Source organism: Taudactylus pleione, unplaced genomic scaffold (genome assembly GCF_031769625.1).
Source record: "Taudactylus pleione unplaced genomic scaffold, aTauple2 ptg000061l, whole genome shotgun sequence".
NCBI classification, from domain to species: Eukaryota; Metazoa; Chordata; class Amphibia; order Anura; family Myobatrachidae; genus Taudactylus; species Taudactylus pleione.
In genome coordinates, this window is record NW_028284463.1 from 13603605 (window position 1) to 13617053 (window position 13449).

General features: G+C 49.6%; 1 protein-coding gene across 3 annotated transcripts in view; it reads right to left on the reverse strand.

Annotated features, from left to right (window-relative positions):
- PKD1 (polycystin 1, transient receptor potential channel interacting) overlaps positions 1 to 13449 on the reverse strand; it is a 151613-nt gene that overhangs the window by 50290 nt on the left and 87874 nt on the right. For all 3 annotated transcript variants that reach the window (XM_088464772.1, XM_088464770.1, XM_088464773.1), the window contains 2 exons: positions 6678 to 6821; positions 5606 to 5885 (listed from right to left, as the gene is read on the reverse strand). In XM_088464772.1, coding sequence (XP_088320898.1) covers positions 5606 to 5885; positions 6678 to 6821 — 424 coding nt within the window. The remainder of the gene's footprint in view (positions 1 to 5605; positions 5886 to 6677; positions 6822 to 13449) is intronic.

Genomic DNA, 13449 nt, shown 5'->3' on the forward strand with positions numbered 1-13449 from the left:
TAACCCCTGGGACGCCGCAGCGCTACCGCTCTGCTGCGGTCCGCTGTCCCAGGGGGTAGTGGAAGCGCAGGTTGGTCGCCTGGCTCCACGCTGCAGCCAGTCCCCAGGGAGCCCCCTGCCTGGGGACTTAGGACCATGTGATCAGCGGGGACCCACCGCGGGACCCCGCTGCTTACCTCTGTCCCCCTTGAATCCGGCCATGGTCCGGAGCATCTGGGGTCACCGCTAGCTGTGACCCCAGACGCCCACCAGCATCCCCGGATCAGTACCGGCGTTCTGGTACCGGCGGGGTGTAGGGAAGACAGCATGGACATCAGGACTGACTGTCCATGCTGTTCATCCAGTTGTGCAGCCACAGCTGCATGAAGAATAAGCTTCAGGGGCTCTTCTAGCCCCCACTTCAACAGGTGCACCCGACTCCGGCCGGGCACCAAACTAAACTGAGGTGCCTTGGCCCGGGGGCGGGGTATAGGAGGGGGACCTAGTGCATCCTGGGAGGCTGACAGCTTAACTCTTTGGTGCCCTGCGACTGACGTCACACCTATACCCCAAGGTATCCTGTGGATACCCTATGGACCCTGAAGTAGAAAAAGACAACTTCCAACCTGATGGAAGTGCGTAGTCAGTACCAACTGCCGGCCCGAACATAATGTGAAAACAACCAGGAACTTAGCAGTAAAGGAGCACGAATGTAACCCCACCCAGGGAGAGCTACCAATATAGGGAAGCATCCCACACAGCAAGGCCAGGGCAGCAGGACAACCATGCAAGTACCCGTCAGGTACCTATTAGTGTGATAAAATATAAACATATACTGAACAGGAAAACCCAACCAGGCCCCCTGCGTGGAACATAGTGACTGTCACACTTATGTAAAGATGTGCACTAGCCCAGAGATGCGCTTTGGTCCATAACCCCAACAGATTCTAGTAGAATAGTGTCGCTAATCTCAATGTACAAACTATGCACCCACACACCAGGGAAACTCTAAAGTGTAGAGCCAACTGATTAAAAGAGCAGAGGGCTGCTAGGACAGCCGCTAGGCTCCGTATGGGAGATTAACGTTATGTATGTCAGGTTGCATGAAATAGGAGCATCTTCCTAGGCATTAGTGAGGTAAGCTCTTACCTGTGAGCGACCAGAAGCACTCTGGACGCTATGTAGAATGTCACTGACCTTTTATCACACAGCAACCCGCCATGTTAGGTATAAAGAGTAGCTTCAGTGGGCGAAGACCAATGCTACACAGCACGGACCTTAGTCTGGAGAAGTGCAGTAGAAATTACTGTGGAAACTAATAAAATGTTAGTGGAGACAAGGTGGTCGTATAACAGGACTCTAAATTGAGCCTGTTCTGTGGGCGGCCCAAGGCCTCATGGTATGAATTGTACCTAAGGCCCTTTTGAGACTCATTTTATTGAGATATGCGACAAAAATATGGAGTACCGGAATAGATACTGAGAAGGGTACCTGTTCGGAAATATTAATACAAGTGCACCACTGTAGTTGTAATGAGAATAGATCCCCCGAATGGGGCGCGCCCCAGGACATGTATAGGGACCATACTGGAAGCAATGCCCAGGGAATTGTGACTATCACTATGTAAGCTGCAGAACATGATTCTAGTTTATAGAACCACCATATAATAGGAATGGATATAGCCTACAGCTTATGGTAAACCCAGACGGCTACGCATCCGTGGAATAATAGGTAAACCTAATGAATGTGGAAGTATAAACATTATATATTCACACACACACACACAACCCAATTTCTAGGGAGAGATAGTGTAAAGCGGAGTCATTGTACCAACTACCGCATCAGGAGCGTCCAGCCTCCAATCGTAGCATCTTTAATTATGCTAGTATGTTATGGTAAGGATAAGACGCGATATCCACATATGCATACGTGTACCTACATACAAGTTTAGTAGGCGACGATAAAATTTAAAATAGAACCTGAGCATAATTAGCGCCATGGATGGACAAATTCACTCCAGCATGTATATATTCTAAAGCAGGGCTGGTATAAAATACTCTATAAATATATATATATATATATACACATACACATATATATATATATATATATACATACATACATACATACATACACACATACATACACACATATATATATACCGTGGCTTACCTCCACGCCGGGAGGCTGCTCATGTGGCCGTCATTCTGTTATGGCGTAGAGGCAAGATGTGTTAGCAGCGTGCTGTCCCAGACTGGTGTCGTTCCTGGGACTTCTGTTACTGGTGTACTCGCCTTATATATTATGAGCGTGCGTGCTTCAGGTGAGCTATTTTAGCTCCAGAATAACCCGTTTTTTGAAGAGGGAATCAAAAAGACGATCTCAGTTTAGGCAGAGTAGCTAGTACACCATGGAGTAACCTTCACAGGCTATGATATCAGGCCATTAGATTAAGCTAGGCACCCTTTGTTATAAAGCCAAGGGGAAGCCTGACAGTGGGTAATACCCTGCGCTGCAATGGCGGCACTGTGTCCCGTCAGCCCAGCGCCTCTAGCCGGGAATGTGCACCGGCTGAGTAACTGGCCCCTCTCAGAACCGCATAACGCGGTGTTATAGTGCAAACAGGGGTTTACGCTAGTTCCCATTCTGCTAACAACTAGCTATGCACAGTAGCTAGCACTATACAGAACTGGAAGGTTTTAAAACCAGCCTATAATGTAGTATATGTGCTGGCACCTATATAAGCCTACAGCACCTGGTATTCCCAGGTGGTCTCCCATCGAAGTACTAACCAGGCCTGACCCTGCTTAGCTTCCAAAAACAGACGAGATAGAGCGTGTTCAGGGTTATGAGGCATAAGCCTGGGGATGGGACGCAATAATGTGCTAACCCTGGTTACGGGTAAGCTATAACCATAAGTTTTGGCCCCAGCAACCCGAACAATGACTAGTACAAGTACTATACATACTATATATCTTTAATTAGGTTAAGCCAGGTGCCCTTTATAGAACCAAGGGGAAGCCATGACAGGGGGTAACGCCCGTTGCTTGCAAACTCCACACAGCTAGGACCACGGTGGGAAGAGAACCCACGACCTCACTGCTGCGAGGCAGCAACGCTAACCACTACACTGTCTGGCAAAATGGCGGGACCGTGTCCCGTCAGCACAGCGTATTTAGCTGGGAATACTCCTGTCATACAGTGACGGACATCCTATTATTTACTGAAGCACTCCCAAAAAGGGAGGGGTCTCGTAGGAAACCAGTGCTAAAGCACTCCCTGCTGCAGGTAGTGCACTGAGCTATACTGCTTGTGTGCAGGTAGATACTGCTGCCCATAATAGGGAAGCAGGGGCACTGTTGCAGTCGCTGGACTGTATGCATTCCTGAATTACCACACTGTGTGAGCCACTGATATACTCCAGTCAACACAGCGCTACTTGCCCCCGCAGTAGAACCGCATAAAAGCGGAGTAATTGAAGGTCCAGCCAATGCCGATAACACGGGAGGAGCGATCATGGCTCCTACACAAGCGAGGGGGGCTTAATCATCATTTGGAGGAGCGGGCATGTAAAGTTGCTCAGCACAGCCAGGAACTGCGTAACGCAGCGTCTCCTCCTGTTAATAGATGAGAGCTGCTAATCGCTAAGGCAGTGCTGTATTATGCCTAGCCCGAATACTGAAATGGAGGGCCCAGGTCTGTAGCGCGTGGAGTGCGCGCCACCGGAAAGCCTTCTCCCTGTACAAGCACTGCAACAGCGCCCGCACCTCCCTGCAAGTGACAACGCAGCATACAGGGCGGGAGGGTGCGCGGTGCAACGCAGACCTCACCGCTGTCAGCCTACTAACAGCCATGCTGGGGAAGGGGCAGGAGACCCGGACTCTGCCGATTTCAGCTATGGCAGGTCCTGTCTTCCAGCCTCTCTCCTGAGCAGAGGGGGCGGGGGGAGGGCGGGGGGGGTGGGGGGGGAGTCAGCGCTTGCCCATCTGTGTTGGAACTGACTGCTGGCATTGCTCAGGCAGGATGTTCCAGAGCGTTGAACAGGGAAGCGCCATTATTACAGTGAGCCGCTTACTAACCTCAGGGATGCTGCTGCAGTGCAGACTACATGAGGGGGGATCCCGTACAAAGGCGCAGCTGTGCTCATTAGCTCTAACCGCAGCGTGGCACGCGCTGTCCTTGAGCCCAGCGTTTTGGCCTTGGCCGGGTCGCCGCTAAGCCCCGCCCCCAACGCCACATTAATGGCGGTAAATCAACCCCGTCCCGCTAACGGGGACTCTGCACTACAAGCGCTGTTATTTTCCAGCCTCTCTCTCTAGGCAGGCATAGCGCTGTGAGAGCCAGCGTCGGTGCTTCTTCAAATAAGCACCGGCACAGCAACCAACCGCTAAGAGCGCTGTACCGCGCTCTACAGCGGCTAATGAGCATAAGCCAGCGCCGGTGCTTTCATACAAGCACCAGCGCGGCAACTTAGAGCCGCGTTGAGCGGCTCCTTAAGCCCCGCCCCAGCCTCGTTATGCAGGGCTATAATAGCGGGGCTGCAGACTCCCGTTATGGTAGCAGTGGGACGCAGCAGTCTTGCTTTATCCATCCCCTCATTTAAATAGGAGAGGGGGAACAGTGGCTAGGATAAGCCAGAGACCCGGACGCTGACTGCCGAGTGCAGCAGCGGGTCTCATCAGCAGCTCCGACACTGCCTGTTTACTGGCAGGGGAAGGAGGCTGTGTAACAGCCGCGCAGCGCGCGCTGTCCTGAGCCCAGCATTTTCGCCCACCACTCCAGCTAGTCAGGAGTGGTGGGATTTACTTACGGGCTGTTGCGGCCGGGATGCTGGGCTGAGGGGGCGGCGAGGAACCCGGACACATGCCGGTGCCAGCAGTGGCGGGTCCTCGCAGGGTCCGATGACTCCATCTGCTGGTGCCCCCTCCTCAGGGTCACCGGACACAGGCTGCAGTAGCCGTGTGGTGCCCTCCCGGCGGCTCCCCCGTAGCAGGCAGACTGTCACAGCAAGCAGTCTGCCTGTCCTCAATGCTTGAAAAATAAAAAATATGAAAAAGGCTGGAGACAGCCAGATGTGCGACCGGCTCTCTCGGGCACATTCTAAAAACTGGGGCTGATGGGGCATAGAGGGGGAGGAGCCAGTCACACTTTTAAATTATTTAAAGTGCCAAGCTCTGCTCTACCACCGTCTATACCCCACTGTCTTGAACTCCAGTGTCCCCTAGTGGATGAAGGAGAAACACCTCTACTCAAGAGCATCAGAGTATCGGGTCCCCAAAGAACGTACGCTAAGTATGTGAGGTACCCAGTTCCCCCAATTTACTGCTCCTTCCAACCCTCTGCACCTAATGCAGTGAACAAGGAAAACTTTATTTATATTATGGATGTACTCACATAAACTGATGGACATGAAAACTGGAGCACAGGATAGATGTGCTGTTACCTATAGCAACGAGATATCCTTTTAGCAGAGATTAGTATAAAAACGAAAGCAACCATCAAAATGGTTGCTGTAGGTTACAGCAAATATATATATTTTTTTCTTAGCTGCAGTTTTCATGATGGTTTTGCATGGTGTGATCTGTAATGAACCATATAAAGTGTTTTGATTACATAAGGTACCAACCTGTACAATTAAAGTGGACTGGTGTGATCAGGGCTTGTACGGCCCCATTGGGATGGATTCCACAGGCTCCTCCAGAAGGTGGGCTGTTGGGAAGCAGATCAATGGAAGCAAAACCCTCTTCCTCCATGGAAGGGTCAATGACATGAAGAGTAAAGGTGTACCCCTCTCCGTCTCTCAGCACCCCCTGCCTGAGCACCAGGTTCATCCCTCGGTCTCCGGTGGTTGTGGTGCTCTCATTGAGGGTCAAGGTCTTGTTGCCGAAGCTCTGAGCTGTCCACCTCTGTCAAGAAAAGACTAAAAGTAGAAACCGAGACCGACCAACTCTATCCTGCCCTCCGTGTAGAGTATATAGCGGGCTTACTGCCTGTTCCTATTACCTGAATAAGAGAACAGGCTTGCTGGAGTATCTTCTAAAATTACCTGCACCAAACGCATGACAAGCCGGCCATAACCTTTTAATAATGCTCTAATAAAGCTTTATGGATGGAGTAAATGAACTACGATGATGAAGTCTGCAGCAAGAACAGGCTCGCTGATTTACTGTAGGTAACATGATCCGCCTATCAATTGTACACGGGGGGCAGGATGAACTTACTGATTGCCAAAAGTGTGCAACTCAAGTATTTTCACACAAGAACTACGAGTGAAGGAGGCGCGGAATTCGGCACACCTATTCAGGATTAGGTTAATGATAAAGGTTTTTAGTAAGATTTAGGCAAAAGTTGGGAATATTGAAATAAAAAAAAAAACTATCATGAACATATTTCCTGTGAGCGTGGTGCACAGTTGACAAAGTTAAAATGACAAGTAGGTGTCCCTGCCTAATTCCAATATGTAAACGAAGGCTTGCAATAACGGTATCCTACACAATCTTTCGCATTAGTTGTCAGAAATACAGATTTTGAGTATGAAGCCGTGAACTCTTAGATGAATTTTATACCATCTAGAAAATGCCACACGCTGATATCTGATATTTTAACCATCTAAACTTGTACAATGCGAGGAGTAACCTTGATATGGATGATTCTATAGAAAAAAAGGGAATTCCTGGCGGGGCTTATGGTGATCTTACCCCAGATCTGGCGTCATTGTGGCAGTTGTTACAGGATCCTTCCAGATAAATATAGGAGCTGGCGCTCACTTCGTACACAGACTGCGCCTTACACGATACACACTTCAGCGATACGATCGGTACGCTACCCTTTTTAATTAAAACCTGCAAGAAAAAGATGGACATACATCACCTAAATAATGTTTAAATTAAGATCTGTACATTATTTTAATAAGGAAATAACCCCTCATTTAATAAGGAAATAACCCGTTCATTTAGGGCTTATTTTCACTTTCGGGTACAATGAACAGCAACTTGTACAATAAACGTGTGCATATCTCCAGTTAGTCCTGATGTAAAGCTTATTGTCACACTGTGCTGGTGCTGCAGATCTGAAACCATTATATTATAAGATATATTAGAATGTAATAAAGCACAGTAGAGTACAGCCTTGAGCAGCACCTCTATACCACACCCCCTGCCCTAAGCAGCCAGTTATTACTAACAAAGCCCAAAGGAAAGACAGTAGGAGGAGAAGAGGAAAAAACAGGCTCACAGAACACACACACGCAACGACAGACTGGTGGGCCTGGACCGCCACAACCCAGGTAACAACCCCGAGCAAAACCAGGGGCAAAAAATTGTGGGTGCACAGTGTCCCCATGGAATAAGAGAAAAGTATCTGGTAACAACCAAAATCCAACTTTCATTTCAACCATGGGGACAATGGAATTTGTTGGGTTGTCCCCTAAGGGAGGGTACTCCCCTGTGCTATGTGTAGGACCATTCGCCCAAAGTGTTCCGGGTAAAAGATCAGGAACAGAGATTTATGAGACAAGGCACTCATATCAGACACCAGACGCCCTCCAAGAAGAGAAGATAGCGAGAAGGAACACTGTCCAAGTTGAGTAAGCGGAGGTCAGTGGATTATAAAATGATGAGTCTGCAGAGCCCGTGACACCAGAACCAAATGCAGCTGGGCTAGTAGGGGAAGAAACGGTGGCTGTATGTGAAGCACCCCCTGAGAAAAAGTGCACAGCGGGAATAAGAGCAAATTTGCGCTGGAAATATACTGAGGGGCTGTGATGTGAACCTTGAGGTAAGAAAGATGGAGACAAAATTCAACTCATCTTGCAGAAGAGAAAAGAGTCCGGAAAGGTGAAAGACTGCTTCCGGACGGAACACCAGGTAAAATAAGTCAGCCTCAACCGATGATAGGCTCTCACCGACACAGGCTTCCTGGCGCAGAGCATGGTGCGCACAACCTCTGGCCATCATGAGGGCTGTTTCAGCAGCCACCCTGTGAAAGCCAGACAAGAGTTGAGGAATGGATCATGGGAAAGAGATCCAGTCTGAGAGGAAGACATAAAGGAGAAGCCTCCGGCAAGCGTCGGAGATCCTGGCGGCCAATTCGGAGCAACCAGAATTGCCGACCATCCTCTAGCTTTAGCTTATGGAGAACATGAGGCGGCGGTGGAAAGAGATATATCAGGAGAAGCGTCCATTGGAGGTGTCCACCAGCAGGACTTCCAGATCCAGAGTTCAGGAGCAGTCCCAGGGTTCCTTGTGATTGTGACAGGAGACCATCATATCTATGAAAGGACGGCCCCAGCGATCCACTAACATTTGGAAAACTGTGGGATGGAGGGACCACTCTCCCATGTGAACATCCTGCCGACTGAGATAGTCTGCCATCCCAGTTTTCTATCCCTGGGATGTAAATGGCCAAATTTTGCTGATTTCTCTCAGACTTATACCTTCTTGATGATTTATATATGCGATGGCGGTCATGTTGTGTGACTGAACCTTCACTGCCCTGCCCTGAAGAAGTGGCCTTGTCTGACAAAGGGTTGTGTAGGTTGCCCTGAGTTCCAGAATGCTGATCGACAGGAGGTATTCCCGTGCCATCCATCAATCCTGGAATTTGAAGTTGAGAGTGACAGCCCACCACCCCCTCAGCCTCGCATCCGTCATCCAGCAGCGTCCAGTCTGGAATCAGAAAGAGATGACTCTTGTCTAAGTGGGAGGACTGAAGCTACCACAGCAGGGATTGACGCGCTTCCTGGGACAAGGAGAGGGGTTGGTACCGGAGTTGAAGGTGGGATTGGTTCCATTGTAAAAAAGCTTAATCTGGAGGGTTTGGAGCAAAACTGGGCGAACTCCACCTCCATGTCAAAGGTGGAGACTTCTAGAACTCTCATGAAAAGAAGTTTTGATACCCGGCGCATCCATAGGACCACTCCATTGTCTGCACGGCTATAATCCTGTCCCTGGAGTTCCCCCAAGTGTAACTTCCTCTGATTTGGGGTCAGGCTGGACGTGCAACAATTTATAAACCATCCGTCTGACTGAAGGACCTGAAACGTCAGGAGATGATGCTCCTGTAGGTAGACCGGAGACTGAACTGCAGTGAGATCTTCCAGGTAGGCGATGATCCGGACTCAGCAAAGTCGAAGGTTGGCCGCCATCAGGGACATTATCTTTGTGAATACACGAAGGGTCTCCCGGAAGACTAATGCATAACGTTGTGATATTATGCTTCGCACCCAAAAGTCGGACGTTGTCTGTAGCCATGACTTGAAAAAGCGCAGAAGACAGCCTAACGCCGTAGGAACCCCCAAGGTGGAAGTCCATCCCATCGTGTCTGTTCATCCGCAGGATTGTAAGCTGGCCTTCGGGCTTTCTAAGTTTGCCGATCTCTGGACTTGCCATCTCCTAGGTCAGGGGTGGGCAATAAGCGGCACTCCATGTGTTGTTGAACTACGTATCCCAGCATGCCTTGCAACAGTTTTAGCATGGCTAGACAGCAAAAATGTGACAGGGCATGCTGGGATGTGTAGTTCTACAACACCTGGAGGGCAGCTTATTGTCCACCCATATCCTAGATGGTGGTTGAAATCTATTTTACATACCTCCCCTCCCTCCCATTCTTTTTAACCATTGCAGATTACTTTACCCTTAGGACTTAATTTGTCATTGTCTGCGAACACACCGGGGATGTCGTTGTTGCCGACACATCAGACACGCACTTGCGACACACTAAGGTGTCGCGACTCACAATGTCCTGCCCTAGACATATAAATCATTCTACTGACTTTCTTTTAATAATTAGACAGAATTAGAAAGACCTACAACTTGTGATTCTACAAAATAACAATCGCATTCATATGCTGCCTTAATAGATTCACATGTATTTAACGCCGGCCCCTACGTACTCTACAAGCCTTGTTTTCAGGGTTTCCTAAATAAAGCAAAGACTTGGGTCAGTAATAAATCTACTTATTTTCAATTAGGAACATGGTCAAAAAATTACCTATTGCGGGTACTTGGGAAAACAGGATTTTGGTACTTACCGTTAAATCCATTTCTCCGATTCCACAGGGGACACTGGAGCTTCATGACAGTGGGGTATAGACGGTGGGTTGAGTTGAGCCTGGCACTTTAAAAATCTACAAGTGTGACTGGCTCCTCCCCCTCTATGCCCCATCAACCCCAGTTTTAAAGAACTGAGCCCGAGAGGAGACGGAGAACAGACTGAAGAACAGAGAAGGAGAACAGGAAAAGAAACATCCAACATACTGACACACTGCAAGAACACAGCAGGCTGCAGTGATAAACAGTCACACAATAAAACAGACAAAACTGCAACAGAACTGAAGCAGAACAAACAACTGAGAACAGGCAAGAAGCACTGGGTGGGCGTCCAGTGTCCCCTGTGGAATCGGAGAAATGGATTTAACGGTAAGTACCAAAATCCTGTTTTCTCCTTCATCCACTAGGGGACACTGGAGCTTCATGACAGTGGGGACGTCCCAAAGCTACCCTCCTGGGGGGGAGAGTGCTGAACGCCCTGCAAGACACTACGACCAAAATTTGAAGCAGAAGCCGCAAAAGTGTCAAATCTGTAGAAACGTACAAAAGTATGAACCGAAGACCACGTCGCTGCCCTACAAAGCTGTGAAGCCGAGACACCTCTACGTGCCGCCCAAGAAGTACCCACAGAGCGCGTAGAATGCGCAGAAATGGATACCGGCGGTGGTCGAGCAGAAGCAACATATGCCTGACGAATAGTCAGACGAATCCACCTGGCCAAAGTTTGTTTAGACGCCGGCCAGCCACGCCGATTAGCATCATAAAGGACGAATAGAGCCTCTGATTTACGTAGCCCCTCAGTACGGGACACATAAATGCGAAGTGCCCGAACCACATCCAAGGAGTGAGAATCCCCAGAAGAGTCCGACAACGCTGGCACTACAATCGGCTGATTCAGATGAAAACCTTGGGCAAAAAGGAAGGCCGGGTACGAAGTTCCGCCCGATCTTCGTGAAAAATCAAGTAAGGGGAACGGCAGGACAAGGCTCCAAGTTCCGACACACGTCTGGCCGAAGCCAGGGCCAATAAAAGGATCATCTTCCAAGTCAAATACTTCAATTCCACCTCCTGCAAAGGCTCAAAGGTGGATGACTGAAGAAAAGATAAAACAAGATTCAGGTCCCAAGGAGCCGTGGGTGGCACAAAGGGGGGCTGAATTCTAAGAACCCCTTGAAAAAAGGTCTGAACCTCCGGAATCAGAGCTAGGCGACGCTGGAAAAAAATAGAAAGAGCAGAAATCTGCACTTTAAGCGATCCCAAGCGTAACCCCGCATCGAGGCCTTTTTGAAGAAAAAGAAGAAGACGTGGTAAATGAAAAGAGGAAGTGGAGGATCCACGACCTTCACACCAGGAGATATAAGCCCTCCAAATGCGATGATAATGCGCTGATGTTACCGGTTTTCTAGCCCTAAGCATGGTAGGAATGACCGACCTAGGAACTCCATGGCTTCTTAGGATGGCGGTCTCAATAGCCACGCCGTTAAACGAAGCCGCCGTAAATCCGGGTACACACATGGACCCTGTTGTAGAAGGTCCGATCGTAGCGGAAGATGCCAAGGTTCGTCTGCCAGAAGGAATAAAAGATCGGAGTACCAAACCCGACGAGGCCAATCCGGAGCCACTAGGATGACGGTGGACGACTCTCGTTTGATCCGCTTGAGAATTAGAGGGAGGAGCGGAAACGGTGGGAACAGGTACACAAGGCTGTACGGCCAAGGGATCAGTAAAGCATCCGCTCCCACCGCTGCCGGATCCATGGTCCTGGAGCAGTAAAGGGGTAGTTGATGATTTATCCGAGATGCCATCAGGTCTATCTGTGGCTTCCCCCATCTGCAAACCAGTTGATGAAAGACCTCGGGATGAAGGGACCACTCCCCGGGATGAAGATCCTGACGACTGAGGTAGTCCGCTTCCCAGTTGTCGACCCCCGGAATAAACACTGCTGAAATGACCTCTACGTGTCTTTCTGCCCACAGAAGGATGCGACTGGCTTCTCTCATTGCCATCCGACTGCGGGTTCCCCCTTGGCGATTTATGTATGCCACTGCCGTGGCGTTGTCTGATTGTATCCGAACCGGAAGTCCTCGTAACAGAGGAGCAGCCTGTATCAAAGCTCTGTAGACTGCCCGCAGTTCGAGAACATTGATTGGTAAGAGGGACTCCTGCTGCGACCAAAGCCCCTGGAAGTGATTGTCCAGAACCACCGCTCCCCATCCGCGGAGGCTGGCGTCCGTGGTGACCAAGGTCCAATTCCAAATTCCGAAGCGGCGACCCGCTAACAGATGCTCCGTCCGAAGCCACCAGAGCAAGGATATGCGGGTCCGGGGAGACAGACGCACCAGCCGATGCATCTGTAGGTGGGACCCGGACCACTGAGACAGAAGATCCAGTTGAAATATTCTGGAGTGAAATCTGCCAAATTGGATGGCCTCGAAGGAAGCCACCATTTTCCCCAGGAGACGTATGCAAAGATGCACAGATACTTTCCTGGGTCTGAGCACTAGACGAACCAGCTCCTGTATGGCTATGGCCTTGTCCCTTGGCAAGAATATACGAAGCAGAACAGTGTCTAGAATCATTCCTAGGAACTGAAGTCTCTGGGACGGCATCAACTGAGACTTCTGGAAGTTCACAATCCATCCATGTTGAATGAGAATCTGATGTGTAAGGGACACTTGGTGTAAAAGGACTTCTGCCGTCGGAGCCTTGATGAGTAAATCGTCTAGGTACGGAACTATCGTCACCCCCCGAGAGCGCAAGTGAGACACCATGACGGCCATCACTTTGGTGAATACCCTGGGAGCTGACGAGAGACCGAATGGCAGGGCCTGAAACTGGAAATGAGCTTCCCTGATGGCAAATCTGAGGAAAGCCTGGTGAGGAACCCAAATTGGGACATGCAGATAGGCGTCCTTGATATCTATCGACACCAGAAACTCTTCTGCCTCTAGTCCTGCAATGACAGAATGGAGAGATTCCATCTTGAACCTGTGAAATGAAAGATACTGGTTCAATGATTTCAGATTCAAAATGGGTCTGACTGACCCATCTGGTTTCGGAACCACAAAAAGGTTTGAGTAAAACCCTTGTTGCCTTTGTGCAGTGGGAACCGCCACAAGGGCCTCGGCCAGCAAAAGTTTCTCGATCGCTTGACGCAAAATTAGTTGCTTCAAGGGATCGACGGGCAAACCTGTTGTAAAATAACGCCGAGGAGGAGTGAAAGCGAACTCGATCTTGTACCCCTGAGATACCAGATTTCGAACCCAAGTGTCTGGAGAAGTCCGTCTCCAAACCTCCGAGAAACGCTGGAGGCGTGCCCCCACCTTCGGATTTCCGAGATGGGATGGGAGCCCGTCATGCCACAGGCTTGTCTGCTGGCTTGGGATCTGGACGGCGGCCAATATTTGCTTGACGTCCTCTA